At 51.5% G+C, this 710-nt stretch overlaps 1 protein-coding gene across 1 annotated transcript in view; it reads left to right on the top strand.

The window, feature by feature from the left end:
- The window catches only part of TNXB (tenascin XB), a 64,538-nt gene that overhangs the window by 38,595 nt on the left and 25,233 nt on the right, over positions 1–710 (top strand). Inside the window, exon 13 of the mRNA XM_012734379.1 lies at positions 548–704. Coding sequence (XP_012589833.1) covers positions 548–704 — 157 coding nt within the window. The remainder of the gene's footprint in view (positions 1–547; positions 705–710) is intronic.

Below are 710 nucleotides of genomic sequence, written 5' to 3'. Positions count from 1 at the left end.
AAAAAAAAAAAAAAGAACAGGTAGATCTACCAACATACCCTGCTGAGGGGAGTAGTGGGCAAACAGGAGAGGTCTGCTGTGCCACATGGGTCACATCCGCCATGTGGGTCACCTCCATGGCTTCGGATCAGCCTCATCCTGCAGTGGCTGCTGATAGCTTCATAGTGCTGAAACTTTAACCCCTGAGCCATCAGGGAGGGCCAAATCAAAATATTGTGTGAGTTGAGAGAAGTTCTCTATTGTTTCATTAAATAACAACACCTCGTGGTCAACCTACAGACCCATAAGTAGTGATGAGCTCATTCTGCATAGTACTTAAGGTGACATGAAACATATGGGACCCTATTGGTGATAGAATCACAGAAATGCTGGCAACTCCAATGCTGGGACTTCTGTTTTCATGGCTGAAGGAAATGCTGCATCTCAGACGGCAGTGAAAATAAAAATGTGTTTCCCACCTCAGTCCTCTGCCCTTGGCGACCCCAGTCCAGAAACTGGTGTAAGGAGACACCCCCAGAGATCTCAGCCATGTTTCTTGTCTCCCCAGCTCCCCTCCCCACACCCCCACCCACAGAGCCCCCTCTGAAGCCTCGCCTGGGGGAGCTGACAGTGACTGATGTGACCCCGGACTCCGTGGACCTGTCCTGGACGGTCCCTGAGGGTGAATTCGACTCCTTCGTGGTCCAGTACAAGGACAGGGCCGGGCAGCC

This window comes from Condylura cristata, unplaced genomic scaffold (assembly GCF_000260355.1).
Source record: "Condylura cristata isolate star-nosed mole 26May11 unplaced genomic scaffold, ConCri1.0 scaffold00055, whole genome shotgun sequence".
Lineage (NCBI taxonomy): Eukaryota > Metazoa > Chordata > Mammalia > Eulipotyphla > Talpidae > Condylura > Condylura cristata.
This window is presented reverse-complemented; position numbering and strand designations above follow the sequence as displayed.